Source organism: Ranitomeya variabilis, chromosome 4 (assembly GCF_051348905.1).
Source record: "Ranitomeya variabilis isolate aRanVar5 chromosome 4, aRanVar5.hap1, whole genome shotgun sequence".
NCBI classification, from domain to species: Eukaryota; Metazoa; Chordata; class Amphibia; order Anura; family Dendrobatidae; genus Ranitomeya; species Ranitomeya variabilis.
The window spans coordinates 258436385-258457820 of record NC_135235.1 but is presented as its reverse complement, the minus strand read 5'-3'; the positions used below and the strand labels follow the sequence as shown (position 1 = coordinate 258457820).

Below are 21436 nucleotides of genomic sequence, written 5' to 3'. Positions count from 1 at the left end.
GTCTGCTTCCTGACACTGACTGAGCTCCGGCCCTAACAGCAGAGCGGTGACGTCACCGCTGTGCTTTCACTTTCACTTTAGGGCCGGCGCTCAGTAAGTGTCAGGAAGCAGACGGCAGGGGACGCGCAGGTGAGCATGTACTGTTTGTTTTTTTTACTTTTACGCTGGTAACCAGGGTAAACATCGGGTTACTAAGCGCGGCCCTGCGCTTGGTAACCCGATGTTTACCCTGGTTACCAGTGTAAAACATCGCTGGTATCGTTGCTTTTGCTTTCAAACACAACGATACACAGCGATCGGACGACCAAATAAAGTTCTGGACTTTATTCAGCGACCAGCGACATCACAGCAGGATCCTGATCGCTGCTGCGTGTCAAACGAAACGATATCGCTAGCCAGGACGCTGCAACGTCACGGATCGCTAGCGATGTCGTTTCGTGTGAAGGTACCTTTACCCTCTTGCTTGAGGGTGTCAATGATGGCCTTCTTGACATCTGTCAGGTCGCTAGTCTTACCCATGATGGGGGTTTTGAGTAATGAACCAGGCAGGGAGTTTTTAAAAGCCTCAGGTATCTTTTGCATGTGTTTAGAGTTAATTAGTTGATTCATAAGATTAGGGTAATAGGTCGTTTAGAGAACCTTTTCTTGATATGCTAATTTATTGAGACAGGTTTTTTGGGTTATCAGGAGTTGTATGCCAAAATCATCAGTATTAAAACAATAAAAGACCTGACAAATTTCAGTTGGTGGATAATGAATCTATAATATATGAAAGTTTAATTGTAATCATTACATTATGGTAAATAATGAAATTTAACACTATATGCTAATTTTTTGAGAAGGACCTGTATGGAGGGAAGAGGAGAGGGCCTAGAACTGAGCACTGAGGAACCGCAAGAGGAGAGGAAGAAGAGCCAAAAAACGATACACTAAAGGAGCAGTCAGTCAGGAGGACCAGAAGTAGGTGCTTATAATGGCTTCATGAAATTAATCTCCTATCATATGGCGGCACATGAGGTACCCAAGGATCCATAATGTAGGACGGTTTGGAATTCCAGGCATTAGAATAGTATTTCCATTTTTATATCCTCAAGTAAATGCCACAGGGTTTCCCAATAAAAATAAATGGCTATTTTGCTTCAATAGATTTTCATAATGAAAGTCAATAATATTCTGTAAGTCAAAAAATTAAACTCTATCGGTCTAGGCCACAATTGCTACTTTCTAAAATTTTAGCACAAAAATATAAGTAAACTGATCTTAAAAGTTGTGATTAGCTATGTAATTTGTGGTAATATGTTGTCTGACCAATGTAAATGGCTCCAGCACTCTGTATTGTAATACATGTACCCTGCCTCCACAACCCAGGCATTGTGCTAGCTTCATCCAAAGAAAAGGATACATCTTTAGGAAGAATTATATGCTCATCTTTCTTAAGCAGCATTCACACTGAATGAAATGTTTAGAAGTCTCGCCAAGGGGTAACTTTATTTCCTACCAGGGAGTTCAGAGACAAACAGACAGAGCTATAAAGCAAAGTACGGGGAGCTGACAGCCGGCCCTGCATTAGAAAACCTATAATTCAGCAAGGATGCCTGGTCCGACCCCTTTCTTTCCACGCCATGATTTACAGATAGAACAAGGGAGGGGGTTCGTTTCTCTGTCCTAGCCTTTCTATACTAGTTCAATCGGCAGATTATGAGGGAAGGAATATGAAGAAAAAAAGAAAAGTACACAGTAACCTTCTGGAGAAGGAACACGAAAAGACAGCCTGCGGTGAAGGAGAGTCAGTTGTGTTATAATACTGGGTATTGTATTGTGGATGACCATCATCAATAGGAAATCTACGAAGAAAAAGTGAATTTCCTGTAATTTGGTCTTGTATGAAATGAATGAGGGAATTGGTTGGATGGAGCTTCCTAAGCTAGATGATGACTATCATCAACAAGTGCAAACCGCAAATACCAAAAATAAGCCACAAACGGTAATTCCAGCCTAGCCCAACCTTAGACATAAGGCTAGAGGAGAGATATATAGGTCTATCTCTCTACAGGAAATACATATATATATCTTTGTACCGTGTTAGCCAGTACATAGAAAATTATTTAGACATGAGAGTCCTCAATGGTTGATACCTTTTAATGGCTAACTGAAAAGATGGTAACAAATTGCACGGGCATAGGGCAGCACGGTGGCTCGGGGGTTAGCACTGCAGCGCTGGGGTCCTGGGTTCAAATCCCACCAAGGACAACATCTGCAAGGAGTTGGTATGTTCTCTCTGTGTTTGTGTGAGTTTCCTCCGGGTTCTCCGGTTTCCTCCCACACTCCAAAGACATCCTGATAGGGAATTTAGATTGTGAGCCCCAACGGGGACAGCGATGATAATGTGTAACAAACTGTAAAGAGCTGCTACATATGTTAGCGCTATATAAAAATAAAGATTATTTATTATTATAACAAAATGCAAGCTTTTGAGACTACGGAGGTCCCTTCATCAGGCAAAAACAGAACTTGCTTTAGTCACCGCCTGATGAAGAGACCTGCGTAGTCTCGAAAGCTTGCAATTTGTTACCATCTTTTCAGATAGCCATTAAATGGTATCACCACTGAGGACTCTCACGTCTAAATAATTTTCTATCTCTCTCTAGTATGAACTATGGACTAATCACAGCTTGGCACCAATTTTTAGGCTATGTTTACACACAGGAATTTGAGTGTTTTTTTTTTTATGTAGTTAAAAGTCTTGGCAGTAAAAGTCTGGTTTCGTTGCATTTTTGGTAAGTTTTTTCGTGTTTTTTGTGTGTGGATTTCATCTGTGATTTCTCTAAAATACATGTTTAATAAAATTATTAAAATGCAGAAAAAAAGCATTGCAAAACTTGTTTACTTTCTATGGGTGGAAAACAAGCCACTGCAAAAAAGCATTGGAAGAATTGGTACATTGGAAATCAAGAAAGAAGCAAGCGTGTGCATGAGTTTTCTGCTATTGCAAAAAAAACGCTGTGTGAACATAGCCTTACATTGTATGTGTTACCATGAATGTATCTCAGGTGACAGCTTCCCATCTATACGTTACATTGTCACAGGCTCCTCCACGGTGCATGGTGGGAGTCACCGCAGCGCTGAGGATGCTTCACGACTGCCGCCAAAGATTTAATATTTGTTTGAAATGAGAAACGATTCTCAAATGAATTTGGAGAGCTCTGGAATTAATGTCACCTCCCTTTCAATTTCTGATGCCTGCTGATTTGAATATTTATAAATATCAGTAAATTATTTATTGGGGCAATCTGCCGTACCATTTAACAATTGCAGTTAACGCTTTGCTTCCTGCAGATGCATATGTAATGGAGTGTCTCTGTACGTACAAATCTTAATGGCATCCTGCACTTTGTGGAATTACTTTGAAGGGTTAGCTTAACCTTCTTTTATTAGGGAACTTACAGTAGTTTTCTAATATATCGTTATGTTGTCTGCTTTTGGTAAATGTAGAGTACATTATAGTAGTGACATAGGTAGATGCATGTCTGCTATCCTACATTACTAGTCGGTTATTGGTTTTTTTATCTCTTAAATTACTTGCTTATTTATTTCGCTTGATATCGGTTTCTGGTGTTGTTTTGTTATACAGCTAAACACATAAGCAACATCACCTATTACTGCAGCACATGATGGCCGTCAACATGTTGTGTTTGGTGTTGTAGTACTCTGGCCTTGGTTCATGTAGAAAGAACCTACAAAGAAAGTTATCCGTGGGGGTGACTCTGGCACAGTATGATGGAGGTGGCAAGTTTTGTGCCAGTGATAGAAGTGATGCTCATGGCTGAGTTATCTATACTGCAGGGACAATCCGCTCATCAGATGCAAGCAATTAAGTTTATCTAATGAAAACACCCAGGATTAATATTTCATCTGGCCATTTGGAAGATGTGGTACTAACAAGCTATATGAATACGTGACTGACAGCTGGAAATAGATGCCCCTCCATTTAAAGAATAAGCCAAACACGGAGGCCTTCCAGCTACATTTCAGGAGGCACAATACAAGGAAGAGATCTAAGCAATTATTACAAAATAAATGGTGTTCTGGATGAGGTATTCTCATAGATATACACGTGGTGCAGTACATGAACATAATGAATTCACTACTTAGCTTTTGTCTTGATTTCATTATTTCAAGATGGTTGTCTGGATCATTTTACTACATGTCAGCAGTTTAGTGTGTGAGTATGCTTCCATCAGAGAGTAATCCACGAAAGAAGCCAAAAATAAATAATTAGATTGCAAAAAAAAAGTGGAAATTTCATTGCATCACATTCACTATAACTCCTACTGTTCTGAAAACATAAAACGGTCAAGGACACAAGCAGGGGACAGTGCACGTCCAAGGTCATTTCCTGAACTAAAAGCAGTAATGTGTTTTATTGATAATCTGGATGGTAGAATGTGCTCTACATTGTACACGCAGACATACAATGCATTTCCTTCATACCGCATGTATATTACTGTTCAGGAACACAGCTCAGTGGTTTGGGTGGGACTTTATTTTTTCCATTTTATGTTTTGATTTTGCTACACAACAGTTGCAGAGAATTCTAATGGATGTTACATAATATGGATGATCCATATCTGCTGAAAATTATTGTAATGGCTTGTGTGACGATAGATAATATGGTCTGGTTGTAGGTGTGTAGCATTGAACTATTCAAATAGAGGTGATCACCAATACCAGACCCAGAATTTGGACTGTTTGTGTAGAATTTTACCCATTTTTTTTATCTTAAATAACCACTTTTATTATTCACTAGTGACATTAAAGTAACTCTCAGAATAAGCATGCCAGGCAAATTGTCAATAAGGTATCCCAGCTTGGTTCCAAAGTACATCTGCCTTATCACATTCACCTATCTCATACTTAAGAGTAATCAGACCGTCCAAATTAGAACAGCTTTTTTGACAATGAGGCCCGGTTTGCATTTTTGGTGAATTTTTTTTTAATAAAAGTAACAGACAGATTGTAAACCCCCAGTGGGATTATGTAGCGGTGACATATCTGGTCCTCATCTCAGGTAGCCGTGGACTCTTCCGTACATTACAGCGTTTCTGGGCACACATCTTTCCTACGCGCGTCCTCAGGCCCATGAGGCAATTAAACTGCGCTGGCATTGTTTTAAGAGGAAGCTGTGTATGTAAATAAAGTAGTTGGTGAGTTTGTGCTGGGAAAAAGATGAAAACGTTCAGTTTGACAGGCCGGTTTTATGAATGTCTTCCTTATATTGATGTAAAATAAAAGAATTTTTGTTTGGGCAAAATGAAATAAAGCGGGATGTTTATTTTAACAGAGCAATAACATGCTGGGCTCGTCCAACCAGTGTGGGAGCAGCCAACTGATTAACCATTTCCAGCCCACTGTAATTACTTAGAAACTTCTATTTCTCCCTTTTTAACCACAATGACCTGCTTAGAATGGTTTTCGGTAGGATTGCTATTGGTGTCACGTGTGGCATCTACTCTGGTGTACAAACAAGCTGCCCATTTTGTATTGATGTATTTGGAGCCACATTTATCTTCCTATCCCAATGTGAAGTCCCAGCGGGACTCTCGGACCCTCACCTTAAGTGTAGCTCCGCATCCAGGAGCGGTCAGGGTCTGCCGTCTTTGTCTGGCTGATTCACAGCGCCTCCATCTCCTGTGTGTTCTGAGCAGGTTGCAGGATTATAGCCTTTGTGAGCAGAGTATAGGGGACGGAGTTAGGCCATAAGGGAGGCATCTTTTAGAAATGTACGGGAATACTATCTATGCTGCTGACAAGCAGCTTTGCTCACTGAGAAGTTTATTTCATGCTGTGTATATCCAGCCTGAAACCTTTGGCTGTATATTCTGTGACATATGTCCTACATATGCTTCCATTGTAAATAAAAATACCTCAATATTATACCTCATGGTAACAGTGTTACTACTGGATGCACATTATTCCATACACAGAACCCCAACTGGCCAAATAAAAGCCAAAAGGATGCCTCCATCTGGTGAATAGAGGCCTATGAAGCCATCTAATGAATGTCCTGGGAGATTTCCCAATGCATATGGTAAACTTACACTGCCGACACAGTGGCATGAGGATTCAGTAACCTCTCTCACTTTTCCAGAGTAATGCAATAAAAACATCCAAACTAACTAGAAATCACTCTATAAATACGATTTTCTTTTAAAGCTCAGAACAACCCCAAAAAAGCACGGCTACCAATTACAACCACAGATACAGTACCACTAGATTACTGTTAAAATGCCTTACTGCAGTATTACACCCACGGTGATGGTGAACTAACCATTGTTTGTGAACAATGTGTCAATGTAGAACTCTAAAACAGAGGTACAATACTAAAAAGAACATGCAAAAATGGATTATGTATATTGCTATGTAGATCACCTGCATGGCGTGAAGGTCAGGGCTCCTTCTGCAATGTTGGGCAGATTACAAGTTCTGCAGAGATCTCACTAGCTGTCTACCACATTGTACTGCGAGGATTCATGCTGCAGATTATGTCCCCCGATGCCTAACAGTCCATTATGTACAATGCAATCCCCGGTAAAAGTGGTGAATCATTATCAACTGCTTGATAAGTTCCATGCAAGTGGAATTATTTGCAGCCTGGGGCGCTGCAGACTTTAGCTCTCGGGTAACAACTTTTCTGTCTTTTGTCATAGTTACCAAAAATTTGTTTTCTAAGATATTTTGTAACAAAAAGAGTTGAAAACTTCCAATAATAACATAGAAGATTTAGTCTCCTGAGAAAGTCAGGTGGTCACTCACCCCTGCGAAGCACCTTTACTTAGTATTTGGATATTTGGCATTATTTGTCTCTTCTGGCAGGAAATGCTCCAAAGAAGCTGGACAGGGCAAGTGCTGCTTCTGCAGAGGTTTCCCAGTATTATACAATGGGTGCTGCCATTCTAAATCAATATTTGCATTGACAGTACAGCCATGAGTATATAAGAAAAAAGTAAAGCCATTGTAACTATTTGCATAGATAATAATGAACATTGGAGATATGCCTCTTCTAACCCTAATGTCTACCAAAAACACACACGATGTCCCAAATCAATTCCAAGTGTAGTTTTACTAGAGATTCCCTTTAAGTAGTAGTTTGGTCTGCTGTTGCTGGGAACATAGCAGTAATGCTGTATATTAGTAGTATGTGTTCATGCTGGATTAGCTGTTGTTGGTGGTTTTTATGTTGTGTAACAGGTCATTTACTGTTTTGTTTCCTCTGTTCACCACCTATAGCTGAAAGAAGTGTGTGCACTGACAGAACCTCAGGAAAGCCGAAGATGGCCGCCAAACGGAAAGGCGGCCTGAAACTAAATGCTATCTGTGCCAAACTGAGCCGGCAAGTTGGATCAGAACAGGGATCGGATACAGGAGATAATGAAACTGCACCTCTAGAAAACAACGAAAGAGATGGAGACCAGAAACAAAAAGTAGATCCCGCTGAAGACCTGAGCACTGATCAAAGAAGTGCTGAAGAAGACAAGCGACGTCGGGAGGTGATAGAGAAATGGGTCAATGGGGAATACACAGATGAACCCAATGAAAGATCGAACAAAGACTGCAAAAGAATAGGACTGCCAGAGCTTCCCCCTGAGGGGGTCTATATGGTGCAGCCTAAAGGCTGCAGTGATGATGAAGACAATACTGAGGAGTCCAGAGCCTCTCGAAAGAGTAGATACATGGAAGAGCGAGAATCGGGGAGGACCGTCTCCAAGGATGCAGAAGCCCCTGCAAAACTAACTTCAGGAGCACCCTCAGGTAAGGGATTTCATAATGATAGTTTCTTTATACAACAAAACAGTGGTAATTGGTGGACACTAATAAAAAAAAAAAAAAATATATATATATATATATATATATATATATATATATATATATATATATATATTTCCACAATCCAAGCAGAAGTAGACTTCTAGTTTGTATTCTTAAGGGCCTTATAACAGGTGTATGAGCACCTGTACGCACATTCACAGTCATTGCTTGCTTTCTCCCTTTATTAGCAATCATGTGTATGTATAATGTGTATGTATATTAGCAATCTTGTGTATGTATAATGGGTACAGTAATTTACTCACTGGCCGCTGTGTTCTGCGTCCTCTGGTCCATTCCAGCACCATGTGTCCATATTTGTAACCTGCGGAGGTTACTTTCTCATTGCAGGTCTATGAGGCTCAGAAGGAGATGCTCTGGCCACTTTTTTGAGTCTGATAGACAAACATTGAGTAAGTGTAAAAAGGGACTTTAGCCCCAGATAGAAGACAATGTGTGATTCGGCTGGTCACAAATGCGGACACTTAGTGCGCTGCTGAATGGCAGAACCCGGCATCTGGTGAGTATACTACTACCCTCACTACATATACACATACATGATTGCTAACAAAGGGAGAAACACAATAAAATCATCAAACTGCTCCCTTAAACAAAATTACCAATCGAACGATAAACTACATAAATTCACTCAATTGTCGCTGATCACAAATTTTATACAAACATAAAAATATTTTGTCGGCAGTACATCCATCAATGATCTATATAAATCAGGCAAAAACCACGTTAACTCTGAGAAGAGTGAGGTAACGAGCATTATTCTCAATAAACCATCTTAGGCTGGTTTCACACTTGCGTTTTGATCTGCAGCGTTTTAGCGCTAAAAAACGCATGAGTTTTTTTTCTATACTTAACATGAAAAAACGCATGCATTTTTTAGAGTGCGTTTTGACGCGTTTTCGGCAACGCATGCGTTTTTTGACGTGTGCGTTTATTTGCAGAAATGCAACCTGTAGTAATTTCTAGCGGCGTTTTTTTGCCGCAAAAAAACGCATGTGTTTATTCGCGGCAAAAAAATGCATTGCTGTCTATGTAAACGTATGCGTTTTTAAGCACATGCGTTTGCTTGCGTTAAAAACGCATGCGTTTTTATAGAAAAACACAAGAAAAAACAAGAAAACCCTAACCACAAGAAAAAACAAGAAAACCCTAACCCTAGGGTTACTAGGGATCCTATCCCTAACCCTAGGGATCCTAACCCTAACCCTTAGGGTTAGGGTTACGATCCTAACCCTTAGGGTTAGGATCCCTAGGGTTAGGGTCCCTAGGGTTACTAGGGATCCTAACCCTAACCCTAGCTATTTCTGTTTATAGTGGGTTTTCTAGTTGATTTTGATGATTGGCAGCTGTCACACACTTCTCAGCATGCGTTTAAAAAACGCAAACGCAGGAAAAATGCATGTAAACGCTGCAAAACGCCGCATTTTTTTTTCTGCATGCAAAAACGCATGCGTCTAAAAAACACGGCGTTTTGCCGCGTTTACATGCGTTTTTTCACCACATGCGTTTTTTTTAAAACGCTGCAGATCAAAACGCAAGTGTGAAACCAGCCTTATATAAAACGAGTACTGACTGACTTGTTATTTCATCGATTAGTGCTGCATACAATCAATGTATCTTCCTTTATAGAAAGATTATTCAAAAACAAAACATTTCTTTAATCATGCACAGGGACCACTATAAGCTCTATTAGTGGGTGAATCTGAAATGGACAATGGACATAAATATAAGTGAAATAGGCAAGGTTTGGCCATGTAACAGATATTTATATTAAGTGGAGGATGTTGTTCTAATTTATAAATCTTTGCGTTATCAATTTGTTACCCTGCCCTTTAGCCATCATAGAGGGTCTCTCTTCTGGTTTTACTGACCATGAAGCATTTGCTCTTCAGCATGACAGACAGGAGCTAGCTTGTAATCCCGGTGTTTAGGCGGTCAGACTGTTGGCTTGGCTGTCTGCTGGTTGGCTGCGAGTGGCAGTGCTAGGCTCATAATTATGCATGAAGATATAAACAGAGCTGTTTAATTATCCTTCACCACATCAGTGACAAAGTAATTAACAAACATTGTGAGATCAATGGGAAGATGTGTGACCTTCAACAGACGCCCATAGGAAAGCATTTCCCTCTATGGGACAAGGTGACTTCGCTCATTGTGTGCACAGATAGTGGCATAAGCACACAAATGACTGCAGGAGCGCAGTACACAGCCACTTCTAGGCAGATCTTGGATCAAAAACGATTCCTCTGGCTCTACTTTTCTTTCCAAACATAGCCAGCAAGTGCTATTTTTATCGGAGTCCTGTGTCCCCTGACATCTAACCAAGGGGCACTGGGGGGAGCGTTATCTGCTCAATATATTAACAGATATTGAGACCTTTTTTTAAATTGCTTTTTAGCCAAAATATTTAACATAATGCTGGTTTTTTTTTTTTTTACTATGACCTTAAAATGCATCAAACATTTCACAATATTTTGCAGTTTAAACAGGCTACAGCTAACCCAACAATTGAGCAAAACACCTGCTTGTCGATTGAAATTATCTTTTGGTTTGCACTAAAGATCGTTTTCGGCAGCACATAGTCTGAACTATCACTGATCAATGACTGCTGAATAGCAACCGTGTTGGTGGTGGTTTCGCGCTGTGCACATGGACACATCAGCACACAAGTACATTTATTATATGCGTGATGCTATATGCACATTGCAACATCCAAATTACAGAACTGAATACTCGGTTTCTTCATTTGCTCCATTTCTGTTGTTTTGCACCAACATAGGAACAGAGCAACAAAATATAAATTTGGATCCATCCTATGACTGACACTAATGGAGCTCAATGACTATATAGAGTCCCCTATTGTGTCCATCCTGCTGCTGTTCTTTTTGCCTGAAAATATAGTGTAACATGTTTTTCTATTTGTTTGCTTTTTTTTTTTTTTTAAACTAAATCTGCAACAGAGGCTTCAATGCAGACTGAACGACAGCCTTCTTCAAATAATCTACAATATCATGTAAAAGTTTAAGCACCCCTAATCAAAATCACTGTTATTGTGAACAGTTAAGCAAGTTGATGATGAAATGATCTCTAAAAGGGCTAAAGTTAAAGATGACACATTTCCTTTGTATTTTAGGCAAAAGATAGATAGATAGATAGATAGATATAAAGATATATCTATATTTTCATCATTTATATTTTAAAAATTACAAAAAGGAAAATGGACCAATACAAGAGTTTGGGCACCTTTGGAGATTTGTGTGCTCAAATAACTTTGACCAAGGTTTCAGACCTTAATTAAGTCTGTTACGGTTATGGCTTGTTCACCATCATGGTTAGAACAGGTCAGGTGATACAAATTTTGCAGCTTTATAAAAACCCGGCCTAATTTATCCTTGTGCCAAAAAACAGCAGTCATGGGTTCTTCTAAGCAGCTGCCTAGCAATCTGAAAATAATGGAAACCCTCAAAGCAGGAGAAGGCTATAAGAAGATATCAAAGAGTTTTCAAGTTGCCCTTTCCTAAGTTTGAAATGTAATTAATAAATGGCAGTTAACAGGAAGAGTGGAGGTCAAGATAAGGTCTTGAAGACCAAGCAAAATTTCCGTAAGAGCTGCATGTAGGATTGCTAGAAAGGCAAATCAGAGCCCCCACTTCACTGCAAAAGACTTTCAGAAAGATTTTGCAGACTCTGTAGTTGTGGTACATTGTTCTACTGTTCAGAGACTCCTGCACAAATATGGCCTTCATGGAAGAGTCATCAGAAAAAAACCTCCTGCGTCCTCACCATAAAATTCAGTGTCAGAAGTATGTGTAACAAATATCTAAACAAGCATGATGCATTTCATTTTGGAAACAAGGCCTGTGGACCGATGAGGTTAAAATAGAACTCTTTGGCTGCAATGATCATAGGTATGTGTCGAGAAAAAAGGGCACAGAATTTCGCCTACCATTAACCCCTTCCCGACCCATGACGCCTATGCGGCGTCATGGAATGATCGCATCCCTGCAGATCGGGTGAAAGGGTTAATTCCTATTTTACCCGATCTGCAGGGAGAGGGGGAGTTGTACTTCAGCCTAGGGGGGGTGGCTTTGCCCCCACGTGGCTACGATCGCTCTGATTGGCTGTTGAAAGTGCAACAGCCAATCAGAGCAATTTGCAATATTTCACCTATGAAAATGGTGAAATATTGCAATCCAGCCATGGCCGATGCTGCAATAGCATCTGCCATGGCTGGAAATCATGTTCTGGCCCCCCCCACCGCCCCCGATCTCCTCCCCAGTCCTCCGTTCTGTCCGGTACCCCCCTCCGTCCCCCTGTTCGCTCCCCCGTGCTCCTGTCCGCTCCCCCGTGCTCCTGTCCGCTCCCCCCGTCCTCCGATCCCCCCCCCTGTGCTCCGATCCACCCCCCCCCCACCCCCTCATACTTACCGATCCTCCCGAAGTCGGTCCGTCTTCTCCCTGGGCGCCGCCATCTTCCAAGATGGCGGGCGCATGCTCAGTGCGCCCGCCGAATCTGCAGGCTGGCAGATTCGTTACAAGTACATTTTGATCGCTGTGGTAGGTTCTACCACAGCGATCAAAATAAAAAAAATAATAAATAAACCCCCCCTTTATCACCCCCATAGGTAGGGACAATAATAAAATAAAGAAAATATTTTTTTTTTTCCACTAGGGTTAGGGTTAGAACTAGGGTTAGAACTAGGGGTAGGGTTAGGGGTAGGGTTAGGGTTACGGGTAGGGTTAGGGTTAGGGTTATGGCATGTGCGCACAGAGCGGATCGGCCGCGGATCCGCAGCGGATCGGCCGCGGATCGGCAGCGGATCGGCCGCGGATCGGCAGCGGATCGGCCGCGGATCGGCAGCGGATTGGCCGCTGCGAATTCGAAGCAGTTTTCCATCAGGTTTACAGTACCATGTACACCTAAGGAAAACCAAGTCCGCTGTGCCCATGGTGCGGAAAATTCCGTGCAGAAACGCTGCATTGTATTTTCCGCAGCATGTCAATTCTTTGTGCGGATTCCGCAGCGTTTTACACCTGTTCCTCAATAGGAATCCGCAGGTGAAATCCGCACAAAAAACACTGGAAATCTGCTGTAAATCCGCAGGCAAAACGCAGTGCCTTTTACCTGCAGATTTTTCAAAAATCGTGCGGAAAAATCTAACACGAATCCGCAACGTGGGCACATAGCCTTAGGGTTAGGGTTGGAATTAGAGTTAGGGTTGGAATTAGGGCTAGGGTTTGAAATAGGGTTAAGATTAGGCTTGTGGTTAGGGTTACGGATAGGGTTAGGGGTGTGTTGGGGTTACAGTTGTGGTTAGGGTTGGGATTAGGGTTACGGTTGGGATTAGGGTTAGGATTAGGGTTGGAATTAGGGTTACGGTTGTGTTGCGGTTAGGGTTGTGGTTAGGGTTGTGATTAGGGTTATGGCTACAGTTGGGATTAGGATTAGGGGTGTGTTGGGGTTAGTGTTGAAGTTAGAATTGAGGGGTTTCCACTGTTTAGGCACATCAGGGGTCTCCAAACGCAACATGGCGCCACCATTGATTCCAGCCAATCTTGCGTTCAAAAAGTCAAATGGTGCTCCCGCCCTTCCAAGCCCCGACGTGCGCCCAAACAGTGGTTTACCCCCACATTTGGGGTACCAGCGTACTCAGGACAAACTGGGCAACAACTGTTGGGGTCCAATTTCTCCTGTTACCCTTGCAAAAATAAAAAATTACTTGCTAAAACATAATTTTTGAGGAAAGAACAATTATTTTTTATTTTCACGGCTCTGCGTTATAAACTTCTGTGAAGCACTTGGGGGTTGAAAGTGCTCACCACACATCTAGATAAGTTCCTTCGGGGGTCTAGTTTCCAAAATGGGGTCACTTGTGGGGTGTTTCTACTGTTTAGGCACATCAGGGACTCTGCAAACGCAACCTGATGCCCGCAGAGCATTCCATCAAAGTCTGCATTTCAAAACGTCACTACTTCCCTTCCGAACCCCGACGTGTGCCAAAACAGTGGTTTACCCCCACATATGGGGTATCATCGTACTCAGGAGAAACTGGACAACAACTTTTGAGGAAAGGAAACACATTTATTATTTTCACGGCTCTGCGTTATAAACTTCTGTGAAGCACTTGGGGGTTCAAAGTGCTCACCACACATCTAGATTAGTTCCTTGGGAGGTCTAGCTTCCAAAATGGGGTCACTTGTGCGGGAGCTCCAATGTTTAGGCACACAGGGGCTCTCCAAACGCGACATGGTGTCCGCTAATGATTGGAGCTAATTTTCCATTCAAAAAGTCAAATGGCACGCCTCCCCTTCCGAGCCTTGCCGTGCACCCAAACAGTGGTTTACCCCCACATATGAGGTATCGGCATACTCAGGAGAAATTGCCCAACAAATTTTAGGATCCATTTTATCCTGTTGCCCATGTGAAAATGAAAGAATTGAGGCTAAAAAAATTTTGTGTGGAAAAAAAGTACTTTTTCATTTTTGCGGATCAATTTGTGAAGCACCTGGGGGTTTAAAGTGCTCACTATGCCTCTAGATGAGTTCCTTGGGGGGGTCTAGTTTCCAAAATGGGGTCACTTGTGGAGGAGCTCCAATGTTTAGGCACACAGGGGCTTTCCAAACGCGACATGGTGTCCGCTAACGATGGAGATAATTTTTCATTCAAAAAGTCAAATGGCGCTCCTTCCCTTCCGAGCCTTACCATGTGCCCAAACAGTGGTTTACCCCCACATGTGAGGTATTGGTGTACTCAGGAGAAATTGCCCAACAAAATTTAGGATCCATTTTATCCTGTTGCCCATGTGAAAATGAAAAAATTGAGGCTAAAATAATTTTTTTGTGAAAAAAAAGTACTTTTTCATTTTTACGGATCAATTTGTGAAGCACCTGGGGGTTTAAAGTGCTCACTATGCTTCTAGATAAGTTCCTTGGGGGGTCTAGTTTCCAAAATGTGGTCACTTGTGGGGGAGCTCCAATGTTTAGGCACACGGGGGCTCTCCAAACGCGACATGGTGTCCGCTAAAGATTGGAGCCAATTTTTCATTCAAAAAGTCAAATGGCGCTCCTTCCCTTCCGAGCCCTGCCGTGCGCCCAAACAGTGGTTTACCCCCACATATGAGGTATCAGCGTACTCAGGACAAATTGGACAACAATGTTCGTGGTCCAGTTTCTCCTTTTACCCTTGGGAAAATAAAAAATTGTTGCTAAAAGATCATTTTTGTGACTAAAAAGTTAAATGTTCATTTTTTACTTCCATGTTGCTTCTGCTGCTGTGAAACACCTGAAGGGTTAATAAACTTCTTGAATGTGGTTTTGAGCACCTTGAGGGGAGCAGTTTTTAGAATGGTGTCACTTTTGGGTATTTTCAGCCATATAGAACCCTCAAACTGACTTCAAATGTGAGGTGGTCCCTAAAAAAAATGGTTTTGTAAATTTTGTTGTAAAAATGAGAAATCACTGGTCAAATTTTAACCCTTATAACTTCCTAGCAAAAAAAAAATTTGTTTCCAAAATTGTGCTGATGTAAAGTAGACATGTGGGAAATGTTATTTATTAACTATTTTGTGTCACATAACTCTCTGGTTTAACAGAATAAAAATTCAAAATGTGAAAATTGCAAAATTTTCAAAATTTTTGCCAAATTTCTGTTTTTTTTCACAAATAAACTCAGAAATTATCGACCTAAATTTACCACTAACATGAAGCCCAATATGTCACGAAAAAACAATCTCAGAATCGCTAGGATCCGTTGAAGCGTTCTTGAGTTATTACCTCATAAAGGGACACTGGTCAGAATTGCAAAAAACGGCAAGGTCATGAAGGGGTTAAGCATAGGGGTGGATCAACAATATTTTAGGGTTATGTTGCATCCAATGACATTTCTACAAATTCTTTATGCAAACATAACACCATCTGTACAAATGGATAGTGATCCTAAATGCATGTCAAAATCCACAATAGACTACCTTAGAAGGCGCAAGCTGAAGGTTTTACTGCGTCCCTCAGAGTCCTCTGATCTGAAAATCATTGCAAATCTGTATAGCAGAGGATGCAAGACCACTGAGGAATCTCATAGAACTGGAGGAATTTGCCAAGATAGATGAATATCCCTCAAACAAGAATTAAAGGACTCTTATCTGGCTACAAAAACCATTTACAAGCCGTGATACTTGCAAAAGGGGGTGCTACTAGGTACTTACCATGCAGGGCGCTGCAACTTTTACATTGGCCTATTTTCCTTTTTGGAATTTTTATAATGTAAAAGATGAAAATCTAGTTTTATTTTTTTGCCTAAAATATAAAGTAGATGTGTCATCTTTAACTTTAGCCCTTTTAGAGATCATTTCAGCTTTAGCTTGCTTAACTGTTCACAATAACAGTAATTTTGACCAGGGGTGCCCTTACTTTTACGTTCCACTGTATACTCTCTCCCTCTGCAGTGATAAAAAGGTTAACTGTTTATGAATTGGAGAATGCAATTTGAATAATTCTTCCTTTTACAAAAAAAAAAAAAGATTTTTCTGTTAACTAAGGGTACCGTCACACATTGAAATTTCCATCGCTACGACGTTACGATTCGTGACGTTCTAGCGATATCGTTACGATATCGCTGTGTCTGACACGCTACTGCGATCAGACACCCTGCTGAGAATCGTACGTCGTAGCAGATCGTTTGGAACTTTCTTTCGTCGCTTGATCACCCGCTGACATCGCTGGATCGTTGTGTGTGACAGCGATCCAGCGATGTCTTCGCTTGTAACCAGGGTAAACATCGGGTAACTAAGCGCAGGGCCGCGCTTAGTAACCCGATGTTTACCCTGGTTACAAGCGTAAACGTAAAAAAACAAACCGTACATACTCACCCGTCGGTGTCCTTCAGGTCCCTTGCCGTCTGCTTCCTGCTCTGAGTGCCGGCCGGAAAGTGAGAGCAGAGCGCAGCGGTGCTGCGATCTGCTCTCACTGTACGGCTGCACTCAGAGCAGGAAGCAGACGGCAAGGGACCTGAAGGACACCGACGGGTGAGTATGTACTGTTTGTTTTTTTACGTTTACGCTGGTAACCAGGGTAAACATCGGGTTACTAAGCGCGGCCCTGCGCTTAGTTACCCGATGTTTACCCTGGTTACCTGGGGACTTCGGCATCGCTCCAGCGTCGTGATTGCAACGTGTGACCGCAGTCTACGACGCTGGAGCGATGATTATACGACGCTGCGACGTCACGAATCGTGCCGTCGCAGCGATGAAAATTTCAATGTGTGACGGTACCCTAAGTGCAGATTTAAAAAACTTTTAGTTTATTCTGAAAAATCATGTTAATCTTATGTGGTATATAAATAATCTCATTGCCCAGTTAACCTTACTGCACAACAAAATAGATTTTTTTGAATTAAAATACAAATTTAGTACATAATTAACACCCTCCATTTCTACACAAAAGATAAGTCACGGGGGTCCACTAATCGGGAGAGGCACGGAGGATGCTGCAGATAGTTTGAGGTTCGCAATGGACTCTCGACTTCGCTGCTGTACAAGCGTTCTGCAAACCTTTTTGCTCATCTTTACTAGATTTCGTCTACAGAACAAAGTCAGGGACTTTTATTTGCTTGTTGGTTACTCCCAGCTAAAAGTTTCGCTGTTTCTACATCTAACATCTTACACCAAACATACAATTAGTTTACAGAGGGTGTAGAGTTTAGAGAATGAATGCAGCAGGATGAAACACTTGTGTCCCTTTACTCTTACGCTAGTTTAATGGATATCCACGTAGGACGACACAAGTAATAATAAGATAGATTTCTTATGGTGTCTTAGGTTTTTCATATTTCTGATGTTTTATTTTAAAAAAAAGTGTAAAACCAAGCTTATATATTAGGAATGATGACATTTTCTACAAAATCAATAGTAGGGTGAACATTATCCAGGATATATATATATATATTAGACATTTTCATACATTTTGACAGATAAGACTTGGCTCCACTTCCATTAAAATGATTCTCTTTCCTATTAGGCCAAGATGGGAGAGCAGAGACATTTATGAAAACTTTGTTTAATGTACTGAAAAGCCATCGTAGAGAACATTCAGGGAATTGATTTTCTTGCCATTGATGAACTCCTTTTTATTTTACCAGTATTAATTACTTTTTTTTTCCTCTAAGAAATTAATTTAAAAGTCATAAAACCTAGCGAGTAAGCCAGATGTGTGTGCTAGGCAAGGATAGATCAAGGCTGTGCTCTCTGTGAATCTGAACATTTCATTTTTATGCATACAGGAGAAGCATCCTCGTTGAGAGATTATGCAGCCAACACTATGAGTGAATTTCTGGGGATGTTCGGGTACACGCAACCCAATGTGAGAGACGAGCTTGCAAAGAAGATTAGCTTTGAGAAGATCAATGCTGCTACCTCAGAGCAAACATCTGCTGAAGACCCCCTCAGCAAAAGAGCCAGGTTTTCCAAATATGAGGAGTATATCCGAAAACTGAAAGCTGGAGAAAACCTGTCTTGGCCTGCCCATGTTGTAAAACCTGAGGAAATCGCCTCCAAAACTGTACAGAGCAAAGAGAGTGCAACGACTTTGCAGCCAACTCCGCAGCCAACACAACAGCCAACTCCGCAGCCCCTAAGTACCAGAGGCGCAGGACTTGAGGCAATCATTTTGCAAGAACCCAAAACTACTGTTTTGCCCCTGACAACAGCTGGTAGCTCTCAAATGCAAGGCCTTATGTCTCGATCTTCCAAATATGATTTTTTTATTCAGAAATTAAAAACTGGAGAGTCTTTGCGGCCACAAAATGGAAACACCTACAAAAAACCTTCCAAATACGACCTGGAGAATGTAAAGTATCTTCATCTTTTTAAACCAGGTGAAGGGAACCAAGACATGGGAGGATCCATTGCTTTTAAAACCGGAAAAGTTGGGCGCCCTTCCAAGTATGATGTACGCAATATTCAAAAGCTCACTCCACTGAAAGCGGCAGCAGTTGTCCCCAGTATATCCCCTGCTCCTCTCACAAGCACTCCTTCCACCCCTGTGCCCGCGTCTGAGCAGCCAGTCACATTGACGTTCAACACTCCAGAATATCTAAAGTCAACCTTCTCAAAGACAGACTCCATCACTACAGGGACAGTCTCCACTGTTAAGTAAGTACCTGCTGCGTGACTACATATCGGATGGGCCTACATTGCTCATATACAGATCAACCTTGCTGACATTAGCAATAGATCAGAACTCGAGAAATCATTCAGGTTGTGTAGGCAGGAAAGGCACAGGACATAAGGCTCACATTGGTCGAAAAGTAGAAAGTGTGTCCTAAACTATTGAGAAGGTCCAGGATGTGAAGGGGCAAAAATAAAAAGTGATAATTTGTTAGCATTTATAATAAAAGTTCATGTGATGATGGAAATGGTGATTATTAGTTTTGTATACAGGTGAATAGGATCACTGCAGGCAGGTTAAATGTATGTGTGGGGGTGCCTGGCGCAGCGAAGGGGGTTGGTGGTCTAGATTCTGGATCTCAAGGGTTAAAGTAATTTGGCTGTGGATTACCAACATCCTGATCCAGGAGTGTGGCATGAGACGGAGCTGGATAGGGAGCTAAGTGGACTCTAACCAGCTCTGGCCTGTCTTTCTCACCAGGAATGGACTGCCCCCAGACAAGCCCCCTGAAGATGTAAATATTTACCAGAAATACATTTCCAGGTAGGAGTTTGTAAGGAGATGAGAATGCTTCTGGCTGTCTGTAGGACCATATGACATAAGCCCATGTGCCCATTTTCACCAACATCCAAAGTAAACTTCTGGAATCAGCAAGACACCATACCCAGAATGTGTCTTCTGTGTGTATGTGTGCATTCTCTGCTGTGCCATTTCCATAGAAGATATACATCACAAACGGTAGTACAAGCAGCTATTAACTGTTTGTGATTAGTCTCCCAGTACTTTAGGATTTTTTTTTAACTATATTTGCATACTTTACACATTTTCACTGTTGGTATGGTTTTCTTGTAGATTTTCAGGCAGCCAACACTGTGGTCACATTCACTGTGCGTATCAGTATCGAGAGCACTACCACTGCCTGGACCCCGAGTGTAACTACCAGGTAATATCCCCCTGCCATTGCTGCTGCCCTGTAGATTAAATGTGTGATAAGTAGTGGGCAGTATTTGTACATACGTGTGACGGTTTCCTGTCGCCTTGTGTTCTTTGCTCAGAGATTTACAAGTAAGCAAGATGTTATTCGTCATTACAATATGCACAAGAAACGAGACAACTCTCTGCAACATGGATTTATGCGTTTCAGTCCTTTAGATGATTGCAGTGTTTATTATCATGGATGCCATTTAAATGGCAAAAGCACACACTACCACTGCATGCAGGTAAGTTTCGGGGCAGGTAGAGACAATACACTGTCGGAAATAGAAAAACTGCATTAAAAGGGTTTTCTGTAATACTAGCTTATTCATTATACAAGGAGTCAACTTTTTGACATACTTTGAGTTAATTCCTCCCCACTTTCAACACCTGTTTGTGGTCAGTGGATAAAAATATTGTTAAAGCTGAGATGTGGAAAACATCCAGTCCCCCAGACTAAGCAGCCTGACCGGCATTACACAACACCCATCACCTCCTCTGATACACTGCAGCAAACTGGAATATTCAGAGGTTTGTGCTGTGGATTAATTTAGGACATATATGATAGTATACAGAGATGTGAGAAGAAGCCTCAGGATGAAAACAAAAATGGGCCAACTTACTAACAGAAGCAAAGATCTTGAAATTGGGGGCCAATTTCAACTCAAAAGGGGGGGGGGGGGATGTTGCTGAGACTGGTGATTTGTGCACCAATCTTAGAATAAGATGTAAGAAGCGAACGCCTGTTAATAAATTTCATAAATTTTTATCTGTGTGCCCCCAAATTAAATGACATCACCTTTGAAACTAGTATAGGTGTGTGTCAGTGGCAGGGAAGCACAAAATCAAAGTCCTAAAATTTCTGTTCAAGTGTAGAATTTATTTACATGAAAATCAGAGCTCCATTTCCTAACAGTGATGTTGGCCACATTTACATTCAGCGGTAACAGCTATGCTAGTGACCCCGATCGTTAGTAAAAGCGGTCAGCCTGAACTTAGACATGAAAAGATTGGATAAATTGCAAGACCCAGGTCATAAAACAGTAAGTTGTAGAGTGGATTTGTGTGATACATATAGAGGCAGCACCCTGCTTTATTATACAGTATATAAATACACCCCACCCAGAGCCATGATACTGCTCAGGTAACACCCTACTCCTTGATGCTGCATACAGGTTGTATCTAGCCCAAACACACAGACAACACCCTCCTATATTCTGCACAAAGGTGACATCTTAACATACCCCTCATCCTTCTCAGAGAGTGTTTAGCTGGTTTTTGTCACTAGATCCTAACTACTTATACACATACCTAATAAATGATTGTGGATCAAGTGATTTTATTGTTAAGTATTGGGTTAGTGATCAGTGTAGACTTCTGCTGGCTTCCATATTTTTGGGTTAGTTTCCTGTAGTGGCTTG

At 41.4% G+C, this 21436-nt stretch overlaps 2 protein-coding genes across 17 annotated transcripts in view; one reads left to right on the top strand and one right to left on the bottom strand.

Annotated features, from left to right (window-relative positions):
* LOC143764254 (uncharacterized) overlaps positions 1–21436 on the bottom strand; it is a 201317-nt gene that overhangs the window by 90874 nt on the left and 89007 nt on the right. The window lies entirely within an intron of this gene.
* Positions 1–21436, top strand: part of CASZ1 (castor zinc finger 1) — a 274404-nt gene that overhangs the window by 232763 nt on the left and 20205 nt on the right. For 4 of the 5 annotated variants that reach the window (XM_077249665.1, XM_077249664.1, XM_077249667.1 and 1 more), the window contains 5 exons: positions 7288–7809; positions 18154–19024; positions 19521–19583; positions 19893–19983; positions 20096–20260. In XM_077249665.1, the coding sequence (XP_077105780.1) occupies positions 7288–7809; positions 18154–19024; positions 19521–19583; positions 19893–19983; positions 20096–20260 (1712 nt within the window). The remainder of the gene's footprint in view (positions 1–7287; positions 7810–18153; positions 19025–19520; positions 19584–19892; positions 19984–20095; positions 20261–21436) is intronic. The other variant, XM_077249666.1, reaches the window with a different exon arrangement.